This window comes from Herpailurus yagouaroundi, unplaced genomic scaffold (genome assembly GCF_014898765.1).
Source record: "Herpailurus yagouaroundi ecotype Mexico unplaced genomic scaffold, PumYag 222, whole genome shotgun sequence".
NCBI classification, from domain to species: Eukaryota; Metazoa; Chordata; class Mammalia; order Carnivora; family Felidae; genus Herpailurus; species Herpailurus yagouaroundi.
This window is the reverse complement of record NW_024412453.1, coordinates 18,319,114-18,340,277: the sequence shown is the minus strand read 5'-3', so window position 1 is coordinate 18,340,277 and position 21,164 is coordinate 18,319,114. Positions and strand designations below refer to the sequence as shown.

Here is a 21,164-nt window from a genome sequence, read left to right as displayed (position 1 = left end):
ATGGTCACAGCAGCCTCGACACACCTGAATTTACCTTAACGCGGTCACTCGAGGGGGACAGTCCTACCAGAAGGACCCACCCGGTGGCAAGAGTTCACTCGCGGGGCCAGGGATGATGCAGTGACCCCAGAGCACCTCAATACAGGCTCACGTGTGCCACAGCGGGCACAGCCCACGTTCCGGGCCCTGTTTGCTTGGCTGTGCCTGTTATAATCACACTGCGAAATCATCACGGTGGCACTTCTCTGAGTTCTAGGAGCCATGCTGGTGACCTACGGAAGGTGAGGGGTCAATGGGAATGCGTGGAAGTCGCAGCCAGGTGGTCAGAAGGGCAGGAGGCCTGGGGGGGCCCAAGCTTACAGCCATCTGAGGGGACAGTCTCTTTGGGGACCGCGAGCCTCAGTCACAGGGCCACGCGGACACTGGCACTACACGAGTTTTAGCAGCGGGAAGAGCAGCAGAGACCCTAATGCCAGACGGGGGGCATGTCCATGGCCTGACACTTGTCACAAGTCCAGAAATCCGGTGAACCCTATTCCGGCCCAAACCACAGCCGTCAATACTCTAACGTTCGTACATACGGGCAAAGGGCCGGGTGGGGCCGTGTCCCTTCCTAGAAACAAAGACTTATTCTAAAGCTGTAGTAAGGGGGAATGTGGGGCCTCAGAACGGGTCTGCACCCCCGGATGCGGGCCCTCGGGCTGGCGGTGCAGACGAGCAGGGGGGACGTAAAGTGCCTCCAGGGAGGCAAACCACCGACCACCAGCATAACAGCATCTTCACGTGAATTACAAACACGAGTGTCAGAAGCAAGCACGTAACCAGGAGGGCAGCAGAGGACGGAAAGTAGGAGACACGAACTTGACTCCATCAAAGATTTCTTCAGTAATACGACAGAGTGCGGAGCGACCAACTCAAACACGTGTGACCGGAGCGCGGCTGACCCTCAACGGGGAAGGTCGGCGAGGAGCAAAGCCAGCAGAACACTGGCCAGAAGAGAGGAGAGGCAGCCCGGGGTCGGAAACGCACACGGCCAGCCTACCCCGTCCCCGCCGGTTCTCGTGCAGCCTCCACGGAGCGCCCCGCTCGCTTCCCGGGGGGCCGCAGACGCCAGCACACGTGAGGCCCGTGGAGCAGCCCCAGGGCGGTCCACACCCTCGCGCGGCGGACAAGACTCCTCCACCGGATGGGCCAGCACGTTCTCCCGCGTGGAAGTGCCCGTCCTCCACGGCCAGCTGGGGCCCACGTGAGAGCGTTTGAGCCGCGCCACAGCCCAAGAGCCAGTGGGGGTGGCCCAGTGGGTCCCACCACCAAGGACAACATGTGCAAAGGGAGTTGCTATCCGGGGCTCCCGGGGTGGGGAGAGGCCGGGTGCAGGAGCGTGCTTCTGTGTTCATACGTTTCAGAAACGTTTATTTCTCTTCTTTGGCATCTGAATGTGCAGTCGGTAACACGAAAACTAAGGAAACACATCCCCATGGGGTGGGGTGGAGGTGGGCTGGGGAGGCGGTGGCCGTGGGGTCCCTGGCTACACGAGAACTGCTCACGCACAGGGCCCAGCCGGGTGGGGCACAGCAGAGGGCCACACCGGATACCCGCGCTCTCCGGTACCGACAGGCCTCGCAAAGCACCACGACGCATCCTGAGACGACCACGCCACTACGCCCAGTTGGCGGTACAGAGCTACAAAATGAAGCATCTATAAGGACCCACAGAAACCCCATTCCCTGACACACCTGGGGGCGCAGGGGGGCTGAGGCTCCACCTAAGGCATCCTCCTCTTTGGACAAGGGTGACTGCTCCCCGGCCGCACGGCACCGTGGCCACACGGGCAGCTGCGGAGCCAGGACCTGCACAGGTCCTTGGCGACCGGAGGCCGTCTGAGGAGAGTGGCGGGAGACAACCTCAGCTGGACGAGAAGCACTAACCGTGGGCCGTCCAGCAGGAGAGGGTGGGGCAGGCAGAGCCTCGGGCGCCGTGCGTCGCAGGGCAGAGCCGAGCGGAGGAGGTCGGGTCGGAACCGGGAAGACCTCCGGGTGCACACGTGAGCAGCCCGTCCTGCCCCCGGCTGGGCCCCGAGCCTCATCCCTCCCTGTCCCGCCTCTGGGTCCTCCCGCTACCCCCACCTGGGCTGAGGCTCAGTGCAGCCAGAGCCCGCCCCGCTCCCCCAGCCCGGGTCTGGCCTGTGGCGGCTGGCTGAGGAGATGGCCGCTGCCTGGGACAGCGGCTTTCGGGGTTTCCTCCGGCAAAAGCAGAGGGAACTCAGGGCAAGGACACGCAGGTCAGGGACCTGGCCTCCCCGCACTTCGGCCAGGGCGAAGGTGATGGGGGCCTCTCCCTGCAGGGGGGCCAGATGGATCAAACCTCAGCGGGGGCGGCAAGGTGCCAGCGGTCACATCGGAGAGCTCCTTCATCCACACGAGGCACGGTATCCACGCCTGTCCCTGCGGGCGGCCCAGGACCAGGCACCCAGGGATCGGGGCACCGTGGGGCGGAGGTCCCAAGCACAGAAACGCTGTGTCGACGAACCCTTCACTGCCCCGGCCCAGGCCGGTGCCCCAGGTGGGGCTGGGGTTCTACTCCACGTCCACACGGAAACGGCTCTATGAAGAGGACGCCACAGGACCCACCAGAGAAGGAGGTGAGGGCGACGCCGTCCCCCAGGCGTCCTGCTCTGGGGGGCACGGGGCGGGGAGGGGGCCGGCGCTCACAGGGCACCATGTGGGGCTCACACGGCGAGGACCAGGGCCCCACCGAAGGCCAGAGAGAACAGAGAGTCCGCAAGCAGAGCATCGGGGAATAATACATTTTCTAGACTTCTCTTATAAATATGCATTAGAACATCTGATAACACTGGCAAAGGGCTCTGAAATTAATTTAAAATTAAGCCAAATTGAATTTCCTGCACTCATGGCAGGAAATTCACCTAAAACATCCGAACACCCAAAATGTGCTTGAAGGCGGCAGCGGCCACGGGCGCCCCAGGCCCTACGGCCACCTCAGTCCCGGGGCACCTTGAAATGGTCCTTCTCTTTGCGGATGGCCCTCATGGTGGTCACCGGGTCCGTCTCGCCAGCATGCTGCTGCACCGTCTTCTCCCTGCGGAAGCCGAAGGCCAGGCTGCGGGCCGCACGTGGTGCCCCCCCGGCCCGCCGCCCGCCCCAGGGCCCCTGGGGTCCCGGGGCCCCAGGGCAGAAAAGAGCAGGCCGAAGTCGGGACGTTCTTCGAAATGAAAGGCCGGCACTAACGGCCAACTCGCGTGTTCCTAACGGTAGAAGGCCTGCTGGCCAAGCCGTCCTGCCAGTGACCCAGAGACGGGGGACACGGACTCCACGCTGGCTCCCGGCAGCGCCCCGGGGACCGTGCCTGCCCACGCGTGGATCCCGACTGCGGTGTCAGAAAGGACCCCACACCCTGGCCACGTGTAAGGAGAGCACCCCTGACAAAGCCGCCTACTTCCTAGGCTCAGGGCACTTGCTAAGACCCCGTGGCGTCGCCTGAGCCACCCGGGAGCTGCAGGGACTGGTGAGCGGGCCCCCGCCGGCGGCACGAGGGCGACCCAGAGGTGCCCACGCCCCTCACCTCACTCTCATGAACGGGTTGTAGGTGAACTCCTCCGCGATGGTGGACGGCACTGTGGGCTCCCCGATACCATACTTCTCCTGCAGAGGACAGAGGTCACGTGAAAACGGAAACATCTAAAGGAACATTTCAGAGTACTTTGTAATCTTAAAATATCATCCAACTCGGAAGGCAAAGTGAACGGGGTCAGGTCAGTGCAAGGACGGGCCACTTCCCTCTGTGGAGACGCGAGTGTCCCGGCCACCACCGACAAGTTGTCCCTTCTCCCCTTGCTGTCCTGGAAGTGGAGGGGGACGCGAAAACTTTTACGCTGATATGAAGTGTGTGTTTTACATGATAAAATAACCAGCGAAAACGCAGAAGAAAACACCACCAGCCCTGCACCAAGACCAGTCATGGGCCTTGCACAGCTCACTGCTTGCAAGAGCGAGGTGACAGGTGCCCGTGGTCCCTGCCCTGGGCTCACAGCCCCTCTAGAAGGCGGCAAGCTCTCGTCACAGGCTCCCCAGGAGAAAAACCCAGGACGAGCCCTCCGGTCGGGATGGTTTCACTCCTGATCAGCACCATCTGGCCCACTGGTCACTTCTGTACGGACCTGTGCGGGATGTCAGCTGGCAGCTGGGGGTCTCCGCCCTCCCTGTGGCCCCTGCCCTTCTTCTGCCGGGCTGATCTCGAGGGCCACAGGGTCAGAGCTTGGACAGCACCTGTCAGCACCCACACGCAGGGCCCTCAGACCCGACGGTCCCGGTGCCACCCCCAAACGTGACCAGTGGTGGCAAGAGGGGATCCTTCAACCGCGGGTGGGATGCCAAGTAGGGGTCTGGCGGGAGGTCAAGACGAAGGCTTGTCGCTAATCTCTGATCCTCCCCTTCTGGTGAAAACAAGCTGGGTGTTTTAGAATATTCCCTGCTTCCTCCAGTATTCACTCCTCCTGAGAATTCCTTCTCCACCTCCTATGAGGGAAGGAAACAAGTTAACGCTTCTAAGGATAATTCTAAAACACGTCTTGACACGTATAGTCAGAGAACCATACACGGTCATCACCTTGTAGATTATCTATTAAAATGAGTGCTGGGGCGCCTGGTTAAATGTCCGACTTCAGCTCGGGTCATGATCTCGCGGTTCGAGTTGGAGCCCCACATCAGGCTCTGTACTGACAGCTGAGAGAGAGCCTGGAGCCTGCTTCGGATGCTGTGTCTCCCTCTCTCTCTGCCCCTCTCTCAAAAATAAGTGTCAAAAAAAAAATTTTTTTTAATGTTTTTTGAACTTGGGTAAAGCAAATATTTCTTAGATAAGAGACAAAAAGTATGAACCATAAAAAAGTTAATATGCTGGACTTGATTATCAAAATTAAAAATGCTCTTCAAAAAACATTGTCAAAAAAATAAAAGGAAATCCACAGAACGAGAGAAACCAGCCAACAGAGCACTTGCGTCCAGCATATACTTACAAAATTCTCTTGTGATCGAAAATTAGTTCAAATTTTTAAATGGCTAAAAGATTTATTTGAACACACAGTTCACAAAATGGCCAATAAGCACATAAAAAGATGCTCAACGTTTTGAGACACTAGGGAAATGCAAGCTAAAACCACAATGCGACTGCACTACGTACCCATTAGAATGACTAAAACCACAACGAGTGACGATGCCGAGGGCTGGAGAGCTTGTGGAACGAGTGGAACTCTCACACTCGGCTGACACGAATGTAAAGTGACAGCCACTTAGGAAGCCAACTCGGCACTTTCTCTACAAGTCAAACGTACACCGCTACTACCTACCCGTTTCACTCCTAGGTATTTACTCGAGAGAAACGAAAGGGTGTGTCACACACGGATTTGTGCACAGAGGTTCACAGCAGCCAACGCCCGGAAACAGCACAAACGTCTAAACCCAATAATGGAATACTGCTCGGCGGTGAAAGGAATCAACTCCTGACACGCAGCAGCAGGGGTGCACCTCCGAATCCTGCTGCTGAGTAAAGAGGAGACCGTGCATAAGGTACCTTCCGTTTACACGAAATTCTAAAAACTGCAACGGCTCTAGGGCACCCAGCAGATCGGTAGGTGTCCGGAGCCGCGAAGACAGTGAGGCGTGAAGAAGCCTTTCGGGGGTGGTGGAACATTCTGTGTCTTCATCGGAATGGTCGTCGTTTCAGTGGTGTCAGTTTATCTGTCAGAATTCACTCGGCCCTTCACTTGAAACTGATGCGGTTTATCACATGTGAACTGTACCACCACAGAGTTGACACTCGAGAAAGACAGCGTGAAAACCGTCAACAAATTTGAAAACCTTGACAAAATGTACACAGTTCCTTGAAAGACAGAAGCTGCTAACAAAATGGACTCGAGAAGGTGCAAACATCTAAGAGCCCTACGCAAAAGACAGACATCACTTCTAACAACGACGACGACATCTTTCCACAAAGAGAATTCAACGTCCAGATGGTTCCAGTGGTGAATTCTAACATTAAAGGAAAAAACAGTCTCACAGAAAGATTCTTTCAGAAAATACGAGGAAACACCTTCCGAGTCACTTAATGAGGCCAGCGCTGCCCCAGTACTGAGACCAAACACGTTACAAGAAAATAAAACTACAGGCCAATATCCCTTGTGAACACAGACACAGAGGGACTGTGGCAGCGTAACACAGCATGACAAAGTCTGTCCAGAAAGCAAGGTGGGTTTAACATTTGAAACCAACTGAGGGGGCACCCGGGGGGCTCAGCCGCTTAAGCACCCGACTCTCGGTTTCTCAGGTCATGGTCTCACAGCTCGTGGGATCAGGCCCCACATCAGTACGGAGCCTCTCTCTGCCTCTCTCTCCAAAGAAATTAAAAAAAAAAATGAAACCAATCGATGTACCCCGCCATATTAACAGTAAAAACAAAATATGGTTACACACTAGAGAAAAAGTCAGTTTGCAGAATTCAACACCCACTCGTGATTAAAACTCTCAGAAAACCAGGAACGGAAGGGAACGCCCTTAACCTAAGAAAGATCACAAAAAACTTGCAGCTAACGTACGGGTGACACACCGAATGCTTCCCCGCCGAGACCGGGAACAAAGCAGAGGTGTCCGCTCCCACCGTCTCTATTCGGCATCGTACCGGAGACTGCAGCCGGTGTGATTAGGCCAACAAAGTAAATAAAAGGCACATCAATCGGAAAAGAAGGAAGAAAAGTGTCTCTTTAGCCAATGACGTGATTGAGTGCTAAGGAATCTACGAAAAAGACGCTAGAGTAAGGGAGCTTAGCAAGGTCACGATACAAGACCAAACAAGTATCATTTGTATTGCTGAAGACTTCAACAATAATCATTTTCAGCCAAATACAAAAATGTGAAGTACTTAAGGATACATTTAACAACCTGCACAGCTTCTTTAGCAACGAAGATTATAAAAGACTGCCGAGAGGAACTGATGACCTCAGTAAATGGAAAGCGACAGTATATTCATGAAAAGACTCAATACTGTGAAGATCTCAGTTCTCCAAATCTTTTGTTGCATCACAGTCCCAATCAAAAGCCAAGCTGACTTTTTTGTAAAAATTAACAGGATCCTAAAATTTCTATGGAAATGCAAAGCTCTTCAAAGAGCCAAAACCAATTTTAAAAAAAAGATCACAATTGGAGGATTCATACAGCCTGATTCCCAGACTTACCACAAGCTACGGTAACTGAGACCATCTGCTATTGATGGAGAAGCCCAGAGACCCACGGAACAGCGAGGAGGGTCCAGAGGTGACTCACGCCTGCACGGTCCGTTTTACTTAGCAAAGACGCCAAGGTAATCCAACAAGGAAAGGACGATCTTTCCAACAAATGGTGCTGTGCGGTAGGACGTCAACTTGCAAAAGCAAATGCACTCGCACCCCGACCTCACACGGACACCGACGTCGATACGAGCAGGATCACGGGCCTAAGTATAAATCTGAATGACCCTAAGAGCTAAGACCATACAACTTTCAGGAGAAAACACAGCACAGAGTCTTGGAGGCAAGGGGTGTGCAAAGATTTCTTAGGACACAAAGGGTGTAAAGAGAAAATATCAACAAACTGAACTTCATCAAAAGTGTAAACTTTTATTCCGGAAAAGACACTTAAGAAAATAAAAGGGCAAGCCACAGACCGGGTGAAAATATTTGAGATATGTATCTGGTAAAGACGTGTTTCCAGAATACATAAGGAATTCTCGCAACTGAGTTCAGTTTTTCAAACGGACCAAAGATTTGAACAGACATTTCACAAAAGAGGGCCTGTAAGAGGCCGACAGCCACCAGAGCAACGGAAACTTTAAAACCACAGGGAGACACGGCTACACGCCTATTAGAACGGCTGAAATTGAAAACGTCGGCGATACCTACGCACCGGGAGCCCCTGGGGCTTACACGTCCCCAGAGGGCGGGCCAAGAGGCTCGGGAGCTTCTTCAAAGTTAAACGTACACTTCAGGCGGCCGGGCCCCGCTGCCCCAGGTCTGTACCCACACACCGGGAAACCTGTGTTCACACAAAGACGTGCGCACAGAGGTTCACGGCAACTTGGTTTACAATAGCAAAATGCCGGAAACGACCCAAGAGTCCATCCACCGCGGATAAACAAAGTGCAGTACAGCGCACCGCTCGGAAACCAAGAACGGGAGCGGATCTCCAGTGACGCTGAGCTGAAGAGCCAGACACGGCCAGTGTTCTGCGGCTCTGTTTCCGAGACTCCAGAACAGAGTGACCTACGCGACAGCCGATCTGCAGCTGGGGGGTGAAAGCAGAGTGACAAGGGAATCTCTGAATCTCGACTGGGGGTGGGGGGCTCACACAGGGGCACATACTGTCAAAAGTCATCAAACCGTGTACTGCTCACTCAACACCGGTATGTTTTATCAAATGGAAAGTATCCTCAGTTAAGATTAGTTTTTTAGAAGTAGATAACTATGAAGCAAATTAGTACAATGTGCACGGGGGCGCCTGGGGGGCTCAGTGAAGCTCAGGTCATGACCTGAGCCCCACGTAGGTTAGAGGCCCGCGTCGGGCTCCGTGCTGACCGCTCAGCGCCTGGAGCTGCTTCAGATTCTGTGTCTCCCTCTCTCTCTGCCCCTCCCCCACTCGCACTCTGTCTCTCTCACTCTCAAAAATAAACACTTAAAAAAATTTTTAATAAAAGTAGGTAACTACGAAGCGAATTAGTTCAGTATGAATAGATTGCTATGGAAAAAGCAGCAGGACCCATTACTAAATGAAAAGGAACAGTACGTGTGGTACATACACAGGGTGAGTTCATGGAGATCACTAAAATACTCGCCTACGTGCACTGTGAAAAAAAAGGGATAATGTTGACCAAGTGATAAAGGCAGTGTCTTGGGGCGCCTGGGTGGCGCAGTCGGTTAAGCGTCCGACTTCAGCCAGGTCACGATCTCGCGGTCCGTGAGTTCGAGCCCCGCGTCGGGCTCTGGGCTGATGGCTCGGAGCCTGGAGCCTGTTTCCGATTCTGTGTCTCCCTCTCTCTCTGCCCCTCCCCCTTCATGCTCTGTCTCTCTCTGTCCCCCAAAAAATAAATAAATGTTGAAAAAAAATTTTTTTTTTAAAAAAGGTAGTGTCTGAAGTCTTACAGGTGTTATTTTGTGAGCCCGTGCCCAAAACCTGATAAAGATGCTAAAAAAAAAACAGGTGATTTATTAAGAAACAAAACTCCAAAGTAGCACTGGTCATGAACAGAGCAGAAGGCCCAGCGGCACCTGAGGCCTCCAGGTGTGGCTTACTGACACCCGTCAGCCACCGGATGGGGAAGGGCCCCCAAGTCCAGGGGCACCTCCCTCAGCCCACCCACCTGCAGCAGCATTTGCAGACGCCCCACTGAAGACGCCTCCGGGACAGTAGGCCACCCCTGCAGCCACACCTCTGAGCACCCCTAGGGGTCGCCACGGAAATCAACGCCTTTCGGACTAGCAGCCTCTGGGGCAAATCCCGCCGCTGGCCGGCAGGTGCGCTTTCCCCAAACGGGAAGCGGAGGTGCTCACTCACGGTCCCCCCTACCCTGTGCTCAGGACGTGGGGCACAGAACAGGGACCCGTGGCGCCGGCCTCACCCGGGCACCTGCTGGAAATGCAGACTCCCAGGCCCAACCCGGCCCCACTGTGTCAGAAAGGACATTAACCAGAGAACTGGGCCTTCCTCGCGGAGTTCCAGGAGGGCCGCTCCGAGACCAGACTGGCTTGCCGGCCAGGAGGAGCGCCCTCTGCCCACACTGGACACCGCGCCCTGACAGCGCTGCTCCCAGAGAGGCACTTCGGGGTCACGGACCCGCGGACGCACCCCCTCCCGGGGCGCCCCACTCACCTTGGCCCAGGCCAGTTTCTCCTGAATGGCAGTATTGTTGGGCTCCACGTGGCGCGCGAACTTGAGGTTGTTGATGGTATATTCGTGGCCGCAGTACACTCTCTGAGGAGAACACCAAACTGTGAGTTCAGAGAGTCTCCGTGATCTGTCCTCAAAGCCCTCGCAGACACGCATGCGGGGCTCTGGGCCAGGTCCTTTTAGCGACATGCACCGAGGTGTCCCTGAGGACAACGGGCATTTCTCGCGCATACGTTAAACAGCAATAAATAGTACAAGAAAAGCCACGCTTCCAGAGGAAATGCCTCTGCCTTCCCACTCTTCCCAACACGGGGGACAGGACAGGCGGGAGGTGAGGACCTCGCTCCGTGGGGCCCCACCTACCGTGTCTGGAGGGAGCCGGCCCAGGATCTCAAGCAGGGCTTTGTACATCTCGTCCGCTGTCCCTTCGTAGAACTTCCCACAGCCAGCCACGAACAAGGTGTCGCCTGCAAAACGGGACAGCCACGGAGCAGTGGGGGGCTGCCGGCAGGACACCCCCTGAGGGGCTGGTGGCCAGCTCCTGAGCTACACTGGACACCAAGCGTTCATGGCTGTACCCACAGCCGGCCTCTACCAGACCCCGATGGGCCACCCCCAACTGCCAGGTTGGACCCAGAGAGACGCCCAGCTCTCGGCTCCCGTGCCCCAAACTCTCCCGTCAAGTCTCGCTAACTGGCACTACCAATCCCGCCAACAGCGGCTCAAACCCACCCCTTAGGGTCTCCCGACTCCTCCCTTCACTGTCCTAGCCTGTCCCCATAGCGCTGAGACCCCCCACCAGCCCTTGTCCCCACCCACCCAGCAGCCCTCCCAGGCCCACCTCCCTAAGGCGCCTATTTTTTCTTTTTACTTCTTTATAATTGTGTTGGGGGTTGTTTTTTCTTGTCTTAAGTAATCTCTGCACCCAATGTAGAGCTCGACTCACAACCCCGAGACCGAGAGTCACGTGCCCCACGGACTGAGCCAGCCGGGGCCCCTCCCCAAGTCTCCTCTCATCCTGGGCGGCAGTGCCAGCCCATAGAACCCCCGGGATCCCACCGGCCACCACCCGGGCCCTCAAGACCCGAGCCTGCCGCCTCACAGACCCCCTTCCTGCCTCAGCCCTTTAGAGGGGCGTCCCCTCCTCCTGACATCCCTGCTCCTGACCCACCTCCACCCTCTTCCTGACTCCCCTCCTGGCCCTCCTCCAGACACCCCTGCTCCTGACCCTCCTCCTTCTGACCTTTCTCCGGATACCCCTGCTCCTGACCCTCCTCCTGACACCCCTCCTCCTGGCCCTCCTTCTGACACCCCTCCTCCAGATACCCCTGCTCCTGGCCCTCCTCCTGACACCCCTCCTCCAGATACCCCTCCTCCTGGCCCTCCTCCTGACTCCCCTCCTCCTGACACCCCTGCTCCTGACCCCCACTGAGGCTCTGTGGGCTGCTGCTTCCCACCCTGGGTCCTCCCTGAGAAGGGCTCCGTGCCAAGCGGGGGCTCAGGCACCGTTGTGCTCCAGGCCCCGGTGGCGGGGAGTCCTCCTCCATCAGTGCAGGCCAGACTCTTCCCCAAGGTGGGGGTGGGGGGGGGCCGCTGGGACCACAACCCAGGACCAGGGTGCCACCGTGGGGCCATCACAGTGTGGTGCAGCACTGTCCCCACAAGACGACAGGACGTCCTAGTGGGGTCAGGACTGGGCTGTGCCCCTGAACAGCCCACCAGGTAGGGTGAGTCAGAACCAGCTAGAAGCCAGAGAGACCACAAAGGAGGCCGGGCTGCACACAGGAACAGAAGACTCGGGGGCCCGGCCTTCCCCTATTTCCACACCGGGACCTGCCGGACGTCCCGGTTCCCACACGTTGAGTCCTCACCGTCCGTGCCGTGGACACCTGAGCTGCGCCGCGAGGGCACACGCAACTTGTCACGTACAACACGCCCCCGCCGGCCATGGTCTCACGGAGGACACACGCACCGCATGGGCCTGGGCTCAGACCGGGGTCTCTGCGCAGGCAGACCTGCCTTTCAAGGCGGGGACACGGCTTCTCCCCTCTGTGCCGTCCCGAGGGACCCGCCTCACTCCAACCCCCAAGAGCCCACCCGGCAGACGCGCAGACTGACGTCCAAGGACCCACCCGACGCAGCAATGACCAGGGCGCAGACTCTCCCGGGCCCGGTGCCCACCTGCCCCCGCACAGGCGGGCGAGGCCCAGAGTGAGCTCAGGGCTGCACAGCCCGAACTCGGGGTCACCCCAGGGACCGCACCTCCTGCTGCTGCACCACCGAAGACACTGAGAACGGCTGCGGTCTTGAAAGTCGGCTTCGACGGGGGAAGAGGGGCTCACGAGCGCTGTGGAGGTCCCAGAGGCCCCGTGCACCCCACGCTCCGTCTGTGGTTTCCCCGAGTTAACGTCTCATGTCACCCGTGCCGCACTTGGCTGTTGACTGAGCCCCGCCGCAGAGCCGACATGGGTCCCCACCCGGATCCCCACACGCACCCGCCCGGCTGCAGGGCCGCTCTGGGCCCCCACGCTGCCTCTGGCCGCCGCAGGGCCTGCTCGAGGCTGGGGCTGATACGCTCTGCCGCTCCGGTCCTCACCGGCTCCCCCATCAGCAGCAACATTCTCTCACTTTCTCTCCGAAGGGAAAAGCCCCTTCGACTGCTGGAAAGGCCTACCTGCCGGCCACTCACGCAGGCCGAGGCTGGGGGTGCATCCAAACAGCGGCCTTCCCGTGCTCTGCCCCCAGGGCTGCAGGCCCCCTGCGGCCCCCTGCCACAGCCCTGCTCGGGAAGCCTGGCCGCAAACGCTCCGCTTCTCTGCCCCGAGCTCTCGGACAACCCTAAGTCACGGGGGTCTTTTAAAGCGCACCCCGCCCCAGCACGCACATCAGAACACTCCTCACCTGTGAACACAGCAGGAGGCTCAGAGCTCCCAGGCTTGCTCACGAAGTAGCAGATGTGGCCGGAAGTGTGGCACGGTGTCGACAGGCACTTGACGTTGAGAGACCCCACCTTAAACGAAGCACGCACTGGCATGGGCTCCCTGCACGCTGCGAACTCGCCCACGGGCTCCCAGGAGGCGGACCACCGATCCCACGGACTCCCCCTCAGACCCTCAACGCCCCAAGGAGAGCGCGGCTTCCATCACCACTGCTCCACTGAGCAGGACACAGATCTCGCCGGTGACCGTGGGACCCCGACCTCGAGGGCGCCCCAGAGGCGAGGCGCACCCTGCAACCTGGTATTGCTGGTGTGCAAAAGCAAAGGGGCTTCTTTTGCTTTCTTCCTCAACATCGGGCCAAATTTGAACCAGGTGTCGTGCTAGAAAAGCTAGCTTTCCTTCTTAAGTACTTGACCTTCCGTTTGGTTTTCCTTCTCTGTCTCCCACTGCCCCCCCTGCCAACTTTAAAAAAAAACTTTCAAACCTACCAAAAAACTGAAAAAGAGAGGAACTTCTGTGACCTTTACCCGGTCACCAAATGCTAACGGTGCGCCCGTCCGCAGCGTGTCCTGTGCACACACACCTGGAGTCGCGCACGTGCTGACATATCGCCCCTAAAGGCTCCAGCTGAGTCTCCTAGGAGAGGGACGTCCCCTCGCTTCACCGCACATCGTCATCACTTCCAAGAGACGTGACGCCGATGTGAGAACCTGATGCGTGCGTGCTCTGTTTTTCCACTTCCCCAACGGTCTCAAAACCCTGCCTGGCGGCCTCTCCCCGCAGCCAGGACCATCGGCCTACTGACGTGCCTGTGATGCTCCTGACACTGGGGACCGTGCAGGCCTAGGCGGCCCCGAGAGGCCCTCCACCCATTCGCAGGTTATGCTGCCTCCGATCCCAAGCCCTCGAGGTCCCCTCTGGGCCCCTGGGTAGGGGAGGGAACTGCCAGGAGCAGGGCAAGTGTCCCCGCCACACGCCGCCCCTTTAAGGCCCAGAGGCCAACCACGTTCGAGTGTTCGAGTGCTGCTCACCTGCAGTGTGGACAGATGCGTGACCTTGTGAGTCAGTGCCCCGATCCGGTCATCGCCCCCACACACCTTCAACCCAGGCTCCAACTTGACCAGCTTCTCGTTCCCACCAGCGTGGTCCCTGGAAGTTGGAAAGGAGACCTGGGCTCCTGCTCATGGGAGGGGCCCGCTTGCTTTTAAACCCCGACCAGATGTTCTTTCCTGGTTACCTTCTCAGAAGCGGGAACGCATCTCCCAACACAGGAAACTGGCCTCAGTGTCATTTGGCTCCACTGAAAAGAACGCTCTCAGATACGCCATTCCCAAATGAGGCACTTCTGTGCCCCTGCCCTGTTGCGGGAGAAGCTTCTGGAGCGACCGACCCAAATCACAAACACCTGGATAATCCCCAAGCCCCCAGCTCCCAAGCTCTGGGCACATAAGAGTCGCCAGACGATCTGTAAGAAGCACCAAGTCCTGGCTCCTGCCCCGCTCCTGACGCCGTTGGCCGGGGGGCGGCTGGCACAGCGGGAGTTTCAAAGGCCCCCTCGTCCCAGTTTGGGACCCGCCGCTCTGAGCACACAGGCCCACCTACAGTTACACCCAAAAGAATAAGATATCCAGGAATAAACCTAGCCAAGGAGATGAAAGGCCTGTACTCTGAGAACTATAATACACTGAACAAAAGCGTTTGCAAGAAGTGGAGTAGGAAAACAAAATCGCTAAAATTTCGATACTACCCAAAGCAATCTACACGTTTAATTCAATCCCTATCAAAATAACACCAGCATCCTTCACAGAGCTAGAACAAACGATCCTAAAATCTGTATGGATCCACAAAAGACCCCGAATAACCAAAGCAACCCTGAAGAGGAAAGCCAAAACGTCAAGCTTTATCACAAAGCTGTCCTCATCACGACAGTGTGGTACTGGCACAAGAACAGACACTCAGATCAGTGGAACAGGACAGAGAAGCCGGAAATGGACCCACAAACAGATGGCCGACTCCTCTTTGACCACGCAGGAAAGAATATCCAATGGAATAAAGACAATCTCTTCAGCAAGTGGTGCTGGGAAAACTGGACAGCAAACATGAAGAAAAATGAACCCGGACCAATTTCTTACACCAGACACAAAAATAAACTCAAAATGGATGAAAGGCCTAAATGAAGACAGGAAGCCATCAAAATACTCGAGGAGAACACAGGCGGTAACTTCTTGGACGTCAATCAGAGCAACTTCTTACTACACACATCTCTGGAGGCAAGGCAAACGAAAGCAAAAATTGGGACCTCATCAAGATAAAAAGCTGCACAGCGAAGGAAACAATCAACAAAACTAAAAGGCAACTGACAGAATGGGAGAAGATATTTGCAAATGACATATGAGATAAAGGGTTGGTATCCAAAATCTATAAAGAACTTATCAAACTGATGTGCCTGTGATGCTCCTGACATAGGGGACCGTCCAGGCCAAAACACAAATAATCCAGTGAAGAAATGGGCAAAAGACACAAATAGACACTTCCCCAAAGAGGACATCCAGATGGCCAACCGACACACGAAAAAATGCTCGACATCACTCATCATCAGGGAAATGCAAATCAAAACCACAATGACGTATCGCCTCACACCTGTCAGAATGGCTCACGTGAACAACTCAGGCAACAAGAGACATTGGCGAGGATGCGCAGAAAGGGGAACCCTTTTTGGTGGGAATGCAAACCGGTGCAGCCATTCTGAAGAAAAGTATGGAGGTCCCTCAAAAAATTAAAAAGAGAACTACCCTACGGCCCAGCAGTTGCACTGCTAGGTATCTATCCAAGGGATACAAGAACACCCCAATGTTTATAGCAGCATTATCTACGACAGCCAAGGTAAGGAAGCAGCCCAAGTGTCCTCTGACTGATAAATGAATAAAGAAAATGCGATAGATTTATGTGCGTACACACACACAACGGAACATTAGTCATAAAAAAGTATGAACTCTTGCCGTTTGCAACGACACAGATAGGTCTAGAAAGTACAATGCTAAGCAAAATAAGTCAGAGGAAGACAAATACCGTGTGATCTCACTCATATGTGGAATTTAAGAAACAAAACAAACGAGCAAAGGGAAAAACAAATCGGGGGGTGGGGTGGGGCAAGCCAAGAGACAGACTCTTAACTACAGAGAACACACTGATGGTCACCAGAGGGGGGGGGGAAACAGGATGGGGATTAAGAGTGCGCTTGTCGTGACGACCTCCAGGTGACGTATGGAATTGCTGAATCGCTGTACCGTACACGTGAAGCTAACGTAACACTGTACGTTAACTGGAGTCAAAGTTAACACTTCAGGGGTGCCTGGGGGGCTCAGTCAGTTAAGCATCCGACTCAGGCTCATCAGGTCATGGTCTCACGGTCATGGGATTGAACCCTTGTGGGGCTCTGCATAGGATTCTCTCTCTCTTCTCTCTCTCTCTCTCTCCCTCTGCCCTCTTCCTCACTCATGCTCTCTCTAAAATAAAATGTTAAAAATTAAAATATTAAAAACTTTAAAACACAAACACTTATATCTAAACAAACAAACAAATAGACACACACACACGGGCAGAGGCAGAGAGCAAGCTGGGGCCAGGCCAGCCCTGGACACACGCCCCCCCCCCCGCCCCACCCCCACCCTGCAAGGGATTCTAACCTCAGCCAGGACACTCCTCCAGGGCTCCCGGCACTCAATGGGGGCAGCCTGACCTGCGCTTCAGAAACAGGAAAAGAGTTCCACCCCTGGCCTTGTGGGGCTGGAACCACGCCAGCGTGAGCCCAGGGCCCTGACCTCGGAGCAGGGCTAGTGTCCCAACACCAGATCAGCCTTCCCAGGACAAGGCGAGGGCTGCGGATGGCCAGAGAGCGCCTGCTCCTCACCACACATTTATCTACGGAGTCCTCCGGGGGCCCAGACACGGCAGAGCCCAGAGATAACGGGGGCGGGCCCTTCCCCCACCCCCAGGTCAGCTCCACACAGGCCAGCGTCCCAGCACTGTCCCCCACTGACCTGCAGAAACACCTCCGCCTCCACCGAGGAGAGCGAGGACAGTGAGAGAGGGAGGCGCCTACGCCCTGGGGCTCAGCCTGGGACCCAGTTTGGGATCTTGTGTTCCAGCACAAACGGGTGAAAAACCTCAGAGCATCGCAACATCAGAAAAGTGACGTGGTGGTTACTTGGCGCAGGAGAGAGGCCGCAGCCCGCGGGGCACCTTCCAGAAAGAGCAGCTGGCTGGGCAGCGGCCAAGGGCACGGCAGTAAACCCAACCGTCCGCACCAGGAATTAACACCTGACGCCCCCATAGACTCTCAGCGGCTTAGTTACATCGACCGAGAAGGTGCCACCACAGAGCAAACTCTGGCCGACCCACGTGCCCAGGACACTCCCACGGGGAAGACGCCCCACGCAGACTCAAGCGCAGCGGCAGCCTCGGGGACGGGCTGTCAGGGGTTGGCTGCCCTCAGGCACTTAATTAGAAAAGAAAATGAGCCAAATAAAGATTTTTTTCCAGCTGAGAAGAGACTCAAAAGTTTCAAAAACCCCACAGGAGGGTCTAAAACCCAAACACAAGTGCTCCTTTCATCCTTTTCCCTTCAAATTTCAAAAACCACAACCTCTCCAAATACCCCTGCTTGATTCTTAAAAACACTAACGTCTAGTTTCTTCCCCGACATCAAAGCCGGTCTCCCATCACACAAGCCCAAGGGCCTTCAAAGATGCGGCTGGAGGTCCTCCCCACAGAGCCCCGGAGTTAGCAGAGCCCGTGGCCGGGGCCAAGGTCGAGGGGCAGCAGCCCGGAGGCTGGCGCCCTCGAGTCCTCTCACGGTCCCGCCGGGGCCAGCCCTCGGCTGCGCAGAGGATACAGCTGGGAGGGGACGGCTTCCGGGGACCCCGACGCCCCAGGCCTCCGCCTGTGGGAGGGTCCGGGGAGCCTGCAGGTGCCGACCCCCACGGACGCCAGCCTGGGGCGAACAGGCCCAGGCAGCTCGACTGACATGGAGGTAGCTCGGGCTCCAGAGCTTACCAGTGGTGGTGGGTGGTGAGCACTGTGGTCAGCTTCACGCCGTGCTTTCTCACCGTTTCTACGACCTGCAGCCAAACGTGAAACAAGACATGGGCCACGGCCACGCTCCCAGCACTGGCTCCAAAGCCTGCGGCGGTGCCAGCGGGACCCAGGGTTTGCCGGGAGGGGCTGGGCCCTGACCTGACCCTGCCGACCTGTGCCCCCCCCCCCCCCCACCCCCCTCCCGCAGCGCAGGGCAAAGGTGGCCTTTTTCTCTCACGCAGCAAGTGGCAGCTCCGTGCCAGCCACAACCTGAGCCCCTCCAGACGATGTCGCCGCCCCCAGAGGCAGTGCGGAGGGACAGCAAGCCTCGTGGAAGGGCGGGCAGGCTGAGGGGGGCTCCTGCTCCCCGCCCCCCACCGGGGACCTTACAGACAGAAACCCACTTCTCTCCACACCCCAGCCTTTGCCGGCCCCACCCCTCCCTGGCCTTCCACCCCACAGCAGAGTGGCCGGACACTAGTTCAGTTGTTTTTCAAAACCAAATGGATTAATTTCAGTTTAGCTTCGGCCAAGCCGCGAGGTCACTGCAGATAGGAACCCCGGCGGGGGACAAACACGCAGCCCTGGGGCCTCCCACCTTCTGAGGCTGCACCGGGTCCACGATGGCGGCCTCCTTGGTCTCGCCGTCGATGATCAGGTACATGTAGTTGTCGGTCAGCGCAGGCAACGACTCGACCCTCAGGGTTCCCTGGTCCATGGTGGAGCTCTTCCTACGGTCCGTGTGATGGAGAAGGACACCCAGCAGGGCCGGACCTGAAGACAAAGGGCAACCCCGGTCAGCGTCCACAGGAGGCCACGCCAGGCTGACACGGCACAGGAGCCCTGGCGTCCTGATGCCACGACCTGGGGAAGTGACAGCGAGCAACAGAGCGTGAGGCTCGCCGTGTCTGCTTCTCTGAGTTCCTTTGGTAAAGAAGAAAATATCCTCACTTTACCATATCCGCAAGGAAAATACAGAAAATTATTCATGTGCATATTCACAAATCATTTCTCTCAGACCATGATCCTTATTTTCTTTCCCGCGGGTTCCAAGAGGACAGAAGGACCAGCTTGTGGCTGTGATCAAATCACCGGCAGCTGTGACCGCCGCTCCTTCTGGGTGCTCACACCTGACTCAGACCAGGAAGAGAGGAAGCCCGAGGGCACATGCCCAGCGGGACTACGTTTCAGTGCCCCGCGGCCCAGCTAACAGAGCCTCAGTCACACGGGCTCACCGCCCCTCCCAGGCCTCCAGCCAGAGAAGAGAACAATATTCACTTTCAAAGGGCAGAACTGGAAGTCTGGATAACCCCCAAAACCCACCAGGGGCCACCAGGGTTCCAGATTCAAGTGTGCAGGAGACGGAATCACCATCTGTTGAGCCACAGGACCCCGCCAGGGCAAGAGCCAAAAGCATCCTCCACCGGGGAGTCAGGTGCCAAGATATTTTCAACAAACTTATTCAACCTAAAAATTCACAGAGGCGCCAACAATACTCTAAGTCAACGCGAAAAAAGATCAGCACCACTAAAGGTGACAGGACCCGGCCGTGAAATTCTGGGGTCGGTACTGGGATGGGGGGCCTCTCCCTGAAGGGATCCAAAACGCAGGCAGCACCAGCTGACTGACGGACCGCGGCCCCAGGGGCGGTGGCGTGCTCATGGGGAGACTGGCCGAATCGCAGCTTTAAAGGGGACACCAAGTATCCAATTCCCCTTTCCTCTAACAAGCGGCTGGCATTTCCCCGGCCCTTCTCGCCCACGGCAAAACAAACATTTCTGTATCATCCAGTTTCTGTGATATTCCACCTCTGCTAAAGTCCAGTGCTATCAGGGCCCAGGAAGGACTGCAGAGCAGAGTGGGGTGGGGGTGGAGGGGGGGGGTGACAGGATTAAAGGATTAAAGCAAGACTGCAGGCTGGGAGAGGAGTGCTACCAGAGAAGGAACACTATTTACAACCTGTGCTGAGGCTTCTCCTGGGGAGCCTGGGGAATTCACAATTATTTCTTCAGGCACCACCAGAAACATTAGTCCTTTTCCAAAAATTATATGCCTGAGAAATGCTTCCAGCTCACTGGTTTGCAACCAGTTTGCTTGTGTATCAGCAGAGGGCACAGGACTGCAGCCTATAGTCGGGGCCAAGTCCTGAGACCTGTTTTGAGTGGCTTCTCTCTCTCTCTCTCTCTTTTTAACATACGGATTTTTTTTTTCAGTTTATTTATTTTGAGGGAAAAAGAAAGCACGAACAGGGGGAGGGGCAGAGAGAGGGAGGGAGAGAAGCCCAAGCAGGCTGCACCCGGTCAGCACAGAGGCTGCCCGGGGCTTGAACTCACAAACTATGAGATCATGACCTGAGCCGAAACCAAGCCCCAGACAGGTGATCTGCCAGAGGCCCTGACAGTCGGGTGAGGGCCTCCGGGGGCCCTTCCCTTAGCAAGGGCAACAGCTCACCCACTCCAGACCCCTGAGAGCGAGCGCTCGCTGAGATTTGCAGGGGCTGGCTTCCTGTCCCTAACAGCTGTGTGGTCATTCGGGTAACGCCTAACCATCTGCAAAGGCTCAGGTTAACCTACTGCCCCTGCCGCTACACCAGCCACAAGAGACGTCAGGAATAAGGAAAAAGAAATTTCAAGATCAAGGTCAAAACATTCCCTCAAGGCGGGAGGGAACACGGTGACTGTGACAGCTGCAGGAGCAGGCCCCTGGGCCGGCGCGTCCCACGCCTCTCAGTCTGGAGGGCTGGGTGGTGAGGAAGAGAGGCTGGGGGGGGCAAGGGTCCCACGGCTCCCGGGACCAGCGCCGGGTCTGTGCCCTTTGTCTACACCTCGGAATCGTGTGGCCCGGGTTTCTCCTGGAGGAGAAGACGGGAACGCGCTCCCCGGGGCTATGGGCCCGCCCGGGCGGGGAGGCGGCGCGAGGCTCCTTACCGGGCGCAGTTCCTGCAGCAACCCCCAGCTGACCAGTGACCCCGCTGTCTTCAGCCCCCGCCAAGCCTGACTCAAGCGCCGCGGCGCCTTTTCCCGACCCCAGGCGGCCTGCCTGCGCGGGGGCTACGAGCCTGTGTCGACAGAAAACAGCGTCAGCCCGCGGCGGACCGGCGCCTCCCGGCCGGCCCCGGCGCCCCGGCCCCCCTCGGGCGGGCGCGGCGGCCTAACCGCCGTTACCCGGCCCCGACGCAGGCGGAATCCCCTCCGCGGGCCGGTCCCCGCGCCCCCGACCCCTG

At 56.9% G+C, this 21,164-nt stretch overlaps 1 protein-coding gene and 1 long non-coding RNA gene across 9 annotated transcripts in view; one reads left to right on the top strand and one right to left on the bottom strand.

Annotated features, from left to right (window-relative positions):
• The first annotated feature begins 2,529 nt into the window (after positions 1-2,529).
• LOC121019715 (uncharacterized) lies at positions 2,530-3,932 on the top strand. The gene is made up of 2 exons (XR_005785745.1): positions 2,530-2,641; positions 3,276-3,932. It is a non-coding gene; the product is annotated as an uncharacterized LOC121019715 (long non-coding RNA).
• The window catches only part of HAGH (hydroxyacylglutathione hydrolase), a 19,353-nt gene continuing 981 nt past the window's right edge, over positions 2,793-21,164 (bottom strand). The window contains exons 2-11 of one of the 8 annotated variants that reach the window (XM_040459446.1): positions 20,869-21,042; positions 18,540-18,805; positions 17,921-17,985; positions 13,897-14,014; positions 12,828-12,936; positions 10,290-10,393; positions 9,909-10,010; positions 4,451-4,535; positions 3,583-3,662; positions 2,793-3,120 (exon numbers count right to left, since the gene is read on the bottom strand). In XM_040459446.1, coding sequence (XP_040315380.1) covers positions 2,989-3,120; positions 3,583-3,662; positions 4,451-4,535; positions 9,909-10,010; positions 10,290-10,393; positions 12,828-12,936; positions 13,897-14,014; positions 17,921-17,985; positions 18,540-18,805; positions 20,869-21,042 — 1,235 coding nt within the window. In that variant the 3' untranslated portion in view covers positions 2,793-2,988. Of the gene's footprint in view, positions 3,121-3,582; positions 3,663-4,437; positions 4,536-9,908; positions 10,011-10,289; positions 10,394-12,827; positions 12,937-13,896; positions 14,015-17,920; positions 17,986-18,539; positions 18,806-19,264; positions 19,374-20,868; positions 21,043-21,164 lie in introns of those variants that run through there. The other 7 variants (XM_040459438.1, XM_040459439.1, XM_040459445.1 and 4 more) reach the window with 7 other exon arrangements.